Raw genomic sequence first — 7517 nt, 5'->3', positions numbered from 1 at the left:
TATGCTGTTAACTAGAATACTGACAGCAAGTGCTCAGCAAATAGTTGTGTTGAATTTGACAGGCTGTAACCTGGGTGGAGGTGGGTGTGATCAACTATTTTATTTAATGGTGACGACATTATGCCAAATATAAACATTCAAACTTTAAAACACCCATTCCAATTCATAAATAGCGTTTTTCTCCAAAATGGGTCAAAATTACATTAGATAGTACTCCACCCTCAGAATATTCTACCCAGTTAAATGCTCATGCCTTCAAAAAGGCTTATGGCAAAATACTCCAGTTGTGTAGAGGAATCCTGTACACACGTATAATTTGTTCCAGTTGAATTGAAAATTACAAGTCAATAATAACCACCATTCAGAGAATTTCGTGAGTAATGCCCACATGTCTTTATGAAGACTACAGAGGACAGGAAGGAGGATGTACTCTCATTTAAAAGAAAGAAAGAAAGAAAAAACACCACTATAGACAAAGCTGGAGGAGAGAACTTTCTGAAGATGTCTGGGCTGAACAAAGACGTAGTCAGAAGAGATTCTAACCTGTGTTTTCTCTACTGTTCACTAAATGGTAATTAAATCATAAACAACCACTATCTAGTGTGGCTGTTTCCTCACATTGTTCCAGTTCCACAAAGTTAACATGAGTTTTTGGACAAAATCCCACACACTAGGTAATGGTCACTGAGGAAGTCAGCCATGAACTTTGTGCTCTTTCTTTTCAGGGTTACAGAAAAACAATAATTGCAAACCATGGATGAAATTTACAAGGTTGCATCCACAGAAAGGATCCAACTGTTGGAGAAAGAACTGGCTCTGCAATTGACTGAACTGAAGTCTGAAATAGAAGAACAGGGGATTCTTCAGGGAACAGCTCGTGGACCTTACAGGTAAATAGTGGCAGTGTGCAGGCAATCTTTCCGGACTTTCATGGCCACTCTCACTACACTATCTCCATCAGTGGCATCACAAAGATAACTGGCATTAGCTCAAGCTCAAATTTGACCGCTGCTCCTCAGGTGCTCCTATATTCCAGAATTGTCAAGGCATTTAGAGGCAATATTCTACCAAATAAAAAGGAAAAGTGCGCTTACATTTGTCTTCAAGTTGCAGAAGCTATTATACAAGTAATACTCAATGAAAAGAGATATTTTTACTCAATAATATTTTAGTTGAATTTGACCTTGATTTTGATGAGGAATTTCACAACAAATAATGCTAGGAATTTGGTAATGTGAAGTGTTCTGTTAAGGAGCTCTTCTATAGTTAGTTCTTTTGGATGGTGTAGCCAGATCAGCCCCTTAGTATCAATAGCAAATATCCCTTGCATACCCCTTTGTTCTGTTACTGCCACAAAAGATCAAGAGGAATTATTTGAGGACCCTGTTATATTGAATAGCAGAGTAAACTCAGTGGACTGGGGAGGGAAGATCAGGAGAAGCAGCAGCAGTCAATAGGTGCATTAGCATTTAATATGTTTTGTAAGTTTGATATTTAAAGCACTTGAGTATACGAAGCAGATTTCATGATGAAATAGAAAGGAAATTGAACCATGCATGTCATAAGTTCTCTCAACTTTGGTTTCTTTGTTTGAAAAACAAGATTAAAAATGAGTACCTTGCCAGCCTTATGACTACTGACTGTATTGCAGCATGTTGAAAACTTACACACCACACACAGATCAAATGTTAATATTGTTACAATTAAAGTCAGAGCAAGCAGCTCCCCAGCTCCCTGAGATACATTGCTATAAGAAAGGATTCTTGAAGGCTTTTTAGGCCACAGTGATGGGAAATCTCTGGATACCTGTATTTCTCTAATCCCTAAAACCACCAAACAATACACCTGGAAGATGTAATTACTCCAATAAATACTTTTGCCAGGTGTTGTAGTAGGTTCTGGAGACAAAGAAAAATGGAAAATGTCTGCTCCTGATCATCAATTTAGCATTGTCTTTCACCACTAAACCAAAATAAATATTGAGAAGTAAAGGATGACTGTGTGCTTGTCTGGTTTTACTTTTTTGTTTGTTTGTTTTATATTTCCCCCCTCATTTTACCTCATAAGCCCAGGTCTTTGAGAGGGTTAAGTGTTTCATTACTGCTTGTTGAATGAAAAAAAGGAGTGAATGTTTGTTAAATAAACAATGTCTATTTCTGAACAAACATGGTCTCTTTAATGGGTTGATGTGCACACCTTTGCTGTTCACCAGTCTCTTTAAGAGCCTTCAGAGACACTTGGAGGTGAACTGAGAGGAAAGACATGATCTGAGTAAGAGAGGGTTGGGAGAGTAAGCCTTGGCCCTGCCCAATCTCCCCAGATAACAGGACAGTAAAGAAGTGGGTTTCTTCTTTCCCCGACTGCCTGTTTAATAGCTCATCCCATTTTGAGTTGGTTCCTGTTTCTTTTCCTCCATGAGGCTAATGAGGATTCGGGTACCCAGTAATCACAGAAAGTATACATTTGCTTTATCAATGTTTTTACTCTCAAGGCACTTTCAGAGCCTGCCTTATTTAAAAGAATAATTCTTTTTCAACAAAGCAACAGTGCGAGGAGATAAGACGGCATTATCTCCAACCGCAGATGGGAATTCCGCACAGATGGCTCAGTGGGTTGCTAGGCTCACAAGGCTGAGGCCCCTCCTGCCTATCAGCCTACTGCCCTTTTTCCAGGACCACTGCCTACAGGGGTTTGGGGTGGAGGGACTGCTGTCGAGGGTGCAAAACTAATAGTATTTTCATCATCCCTTAAGACTGATCCATGGGGGCTGATAGGCTCATCTGAACATTAACCTAAATGTTACTGCCTGTAATCCTCCTCAGATCGTTAGGTGGCTTCCTTCATGTGTTCCAGAATGACCTTGCGATGTTTGCAAAGTTCCATCTTGAGAAGTGGCCACTACACCAGGGTTGCTGTCTCTTGATGCTGTCAAAGTTTAGGTGTAGAGCTGACACCAAATGAGGAGTTCTCCTCCTCCCGACTGTGGGGCCCACCTTTTTACCAGACCCAGGGTCTGGGGTACTGCTGGTGCCTCCTGTGTCAGAGCCTAAGGCGCAAACGGCTCCCTCGTCACAGGTCCAGGAGGCTTAAGCAGGCTCCTCTGCTGTTTTTCCTAGGGATAAATAAGTTTTCTGAAGCATAAACTGGTTAAAATATTTTTCCAAACTATTACATTTCTGACATTTAAAAGTCACTTTCACCCTCGATATTTGAGCAAAAACAAAAATAAAAACATTTTATTTAAATGATAAGATTTTATTTAAACGATAAGTGTGTCAATTAGCTTGAGATTGATGTCTGATAAGCACAGTACTTGTTAGTGATAAGGCTACAGAAATACAGGTGGGGAAAATAAAAATTCTCACCATTATGCCCTTTCCTGTACTCTGGAGTTGGAAGAGAGAGGGGAATTTTGGGTAAAAGGAAAGACTGTGTCAATGTGGGGAAGAGAGGAAAAAGTGGCCCAGAGAAAGATTTAGCAAAAACAAAGAATACATAAGAGCCCTCTGAAAACAGGAGCCTGTGGCCTTGTCACGTCCCCAACAAGCCAGTATAATGTGATACATGGTTATTTAGAAATGAACAGATTTGAAGGATTACAAATGAAGCAGGGCCTATTTATAATCAAGTTTATTGTAACTTCTGTAATGACAACTTCTACTGCATGCAACTTTCTGCAGCTCTGTTCGAATACCAAAGGACATTTCTTACTTTAGAAGAGAAAGAGAACTGGCACTAAAGCAAACTTTACAGGTGAGTAGGGGAGAGAGCTGCTCAATATAACAACAATTTAGATTTTGGGGTTAAGACGCAACCTATGAGATGTCTGCAGCCACTGTAGCAAGAGTTCGCTTCCTGGCCAGGGAGCTACCCACATGGCACAGCAGACCTCTCCTGGCTCGCCTGCTGCTCCCCTCGGCAGTGTATTTCAGTCAATCTGCCTGTTCTGTTCCCCATTCTGTCTCTGGTGAATCCTCTCACACACACCCCCATACCTCTGGCCTGTACCCCAGTTCTTGTGTGCATAAAATAAATAAATCTTAAAAAAAGAAAAGAAATGTGTGGCAAGAAATGTTAATTCTTGCAAACAAACATCTGATGCTATTGACAGTGGTTATGAGAACAAATAACCAAACAGTCAGCTTAGTGCTGAGTTACAACTTCTTTGGAGATAACTGATTTTTTTTCACGGTTTCAATTTTACAGTTCTTGATTTGTGATGTTCAATTTGTTATTTGGGAGGTGTGGCATAACATCACCATGGGTTGTATAAAAACTCACATAAAGTGTATGGCATTTTCTGTGATAAACCCTGATGATTTTATTTCCTTATTTCCCTTTGCATGGTTGCCCACGGATTCAGGTGGCTGAGCCAAAGCCCCTTGTCGTTCAAGCAGATGTCATGCAGAGGGAGCTAGAGAGCTGCCTAAGAAGAGAGTACACGCCTGAAAATTTACCTTTGCTTCTGTTGCAGGTAAGGGTCATTTTGAAATTTGAAAAGTAGATTTGAAAATTATAGAAATATATGAACGAAGTTGGCTTTCTGGTATATCCCCTGGCCAGAGTGGGATTTTGTCTACATATGTAGTTTGCAGTATTTGGTATGGTAAATTCTGTTCTTTGTTAGAGACCCACACCATAGTTCAGTTTAGTTATCGTCACTAACCAATTGAAGTTTCTACTATTACTCCCTGTGCTGGTGCGATGAGTCATTGCAACACTAAGTCTCTGTCCTCAGAAAACTGTTGGCCGATTTAGAAAAGGTATTTCTGGAACTCTCTTAAGAAAATAATTCAAAACACAGGGAGAGAGATTTTGCATAAAGATCATTATTGCATCATAGTAATAAAAATTAAAAAATTGGAATTACCTAAATATCTAACAATAGGAGAAGGGTTAATAAAAACTGGTCCCTGGTAGAATATTATTCTGGTTTAAACTTTTTTTGGCATAATAATAGGGAATTATGTTTTTATGTAACATTACTTAACAACATTGTGTATGCCTATCATAATAGTGGTCACATAATGCATAGGAAAATCACTTGAAGGACATAGACTAAAATGTTTGTAACAATCTTTCTTTGGATGACAACATACTTAATTTCCTCTTCTTTTAAGTATTTTCTAGATTTTCCAAAATGACCACTTACTGTTTTGACTTTTAAAATTCCTTGCTCTTTACTCTTTGTGTTGTTATAGCTTTGCTATGCATTCAAATTAGTTCTTTAGAAATTAGCTAATATTAACTAAGAAGTTAATCACAATGAAACAAAAGATGTTGAGATTCTATTTGTAAGTCAAACTGTTGGCTTCATCCAGGACTCTTTCCTTACCATTTCTGGTACTTTTAACTTCTCTGTAGATCAGTGTTTGTCATCAGAGAGAATCAAAGGGTGGGGATTGGGGACATTTGGCAGTATCTGGAGACATTTTTCGTTGTCACAATTTGGGGTTGCCACTGGTATCTAGTGGATAGAAACCGAGGATGCTGCTAATATCCTACAATGCACAGGCATTATCTAGTCTCAAATGTCAATAATCCTGAGGTTGAGAAACCTTGATAAAATCTAAGTCTTACCATATAAACATCACATATAATGTTTATCTTCTGCATGAAGAACTTAACTCTAACATTTCTCATAGTAAAGATCTGCCAGGAACACATTCTTTCAGTCTTTCTTTTTTTGAAAAATATTTTTGCCTTCATTTTGAAAAGATATCTTTGTTCAATACAGCATCCAAGTTGATAGCTTTTTTCTTTTATCACTTTAAAGAAGCTGCTCCCTTGTCTTCTGGCTTGTATAGTTTCCATTCCTTAACACAACACATCCTTTCATCCTCTGGCTGCTTTTACAATTTTTTTACTAAGCTGCTTGATTATGACATCCCTTGGTGAACTTTTCATGTTTTTCTTGCTTGGAGTTGGTTGGTCTTTTGGATTATGATATTATTTTCATCAAGTTTTGAAAAATCTCCACCATTATGCCTTCAAATATACTTTCTGTCCTCATTTCTGCTTATGATACTCCAGTTACACATGTTAAATAAATTCATATTGTTTCATAAATGACTGAGGGTCTGTTGTTTTGTCTTTTGTTCTCAATATTTCATTTTGTATACATATATAAACCATTTTGTATACAAAATGGTTTGCAAACCATTTTGTTATGTATTGTCAGTCCCTCCAGTGAATTTTTCATTTCATTTATTTGTAGATGTTCTATTTCATTATTTTAATAGTTTTCATTTCTCTCAATATATTCACAATTGCCTTTCAATTCTTGAATAGCTGAGCATATTAATAATGATATTAGCTCTTTTAAAGTCTTTGTTTGACAACAAACAGATAAAACTAACCCAAAACAAACTCTAGAAATATAGCTGCAGAATTGAGGTTACCAGAGGGGTAGGGTACAGAGAAAAGGGATGAGGGAGAACCAATGGACTATGGTTAAGGACTAGGGGTAACTTGCTGGTGGGAGTCATGTGGAAACACATCTGAAGAGGTGTGAACCTGTAGCTCTGACTCATATCTGGTGTTATAAACCTCCATTACCTCAATTTAAAAAAAAAAAAGGTACAATTTAAAAAATAAAGTCGTTGTTTGCTAATTTCATCACTGGTACCATTGTCGTTTCTGTTTCTCTTCATTAATTTTCTCCTGTTTATAGATTACACTTTTCCTGTTTCTTTGTGTATCTACTATTTTTCTTGTTTGGGTACCAGACAGTGTCAATTTTACATAATTCTATTTCTTTACAGAGTGTTAGACTTCATTCTGGTAATCCATTAATTTACCTGCATATTGTCTTCATACTTTCAAGACTTGGTTTTAAGCCTGGTTAGAACACATTTAAGGTGACCTTTATTCTATTACTAAATCCTTATTACTAAAGTGTGACCCCTCTGTTGTCTCCATTGAATGCCTCAGGACTCTTCACTCTCTGATTGGAATCAGAGCATTTCCTAGCCCTGCATGAACTCCAAAAACTGCTCAGTTAACAGTTCTCTTGTCGTTGACTCTTTGCACAGGCTCCTGGAGTTTCATCCTTTGCATGAATGACTTAGCACTCTGCAAGACATTCAAGGGACCCCTGTGCAGGTTTCTGGAGCCCTTTCCCTGCATAACCTCCTCTCCTCCAATGCTCTGCCCTGCAAACTCCAGCTGAATAGCTTTCCAAACTTCAATTTCTCTCTCCTTAACAGAGAGAGACCATCATTCTTTGGTTAGGATTCTACTTCCCACACCATGATTCAGAAACTGCCTTGGTTAGGCAGAAAACCAGAGTGATTATTGGGCTCATTTCATGAGTTTCCCTTTTCCCAAGAACCACAGTCCTACACTGCCTGTTGTCCCATATCAAAAAACATTTGCTTTGTGTATTTTGTTCTGTTTTCTGTTGTTTTTCATGGAAGGATAAGTCTGGTCCTACCTATTCCATCATAGCCAGTATTAGCCCTAGCATCAGAAATAAAATATTTTAAGAGTTGGATTATTTAACTATTTTGAAGTAT

The 7517-nt window shown here is 38.1% G+C and overlaps 1 protein-coding gene across 1 annotated transcript in view; it reads left to right on the top strand.

The window, feature by feature from the left end:
- Window positions 1-753: 753 nt before the first annotated feature.
- The window catches only part of LOC311187134 (uncharacterized protein), a gene marked incomplete at both ends in the record, with an annotated part of 128839 nt that continues 122075 nt past the window's right edge, over window positions 754-7517 (top strand). Inside the window, 3 exons of the mRNA XM_084258407.1 lie at window positions 754-890; window positions 3681-3753; window positions 4364-4474. Coding sequence (XP_084114533.1) covers window positions 754-890; window positions 3681-3753; window positions 4364-4474 — 321 coding nt within the window. The remainder of the gene's footprint in view (window positions 891-3680; window positions 3754-4363; window positions 4475-7517) is intronic.

This window comes from Talpa europaea (assembly GCF_964194135.1).
Source record: "Talpa europaea genome assembly, chromosome: 2".
Lineage (NCBI taxonomy): Eukaryota > Metazoa > Chordata > Mammalia > Eulipotyphla > Talpidae > Talpa > Talpa europaea.
This window is presented reverse-complemented; position numbering and strand designations above follow the sequence as displayed.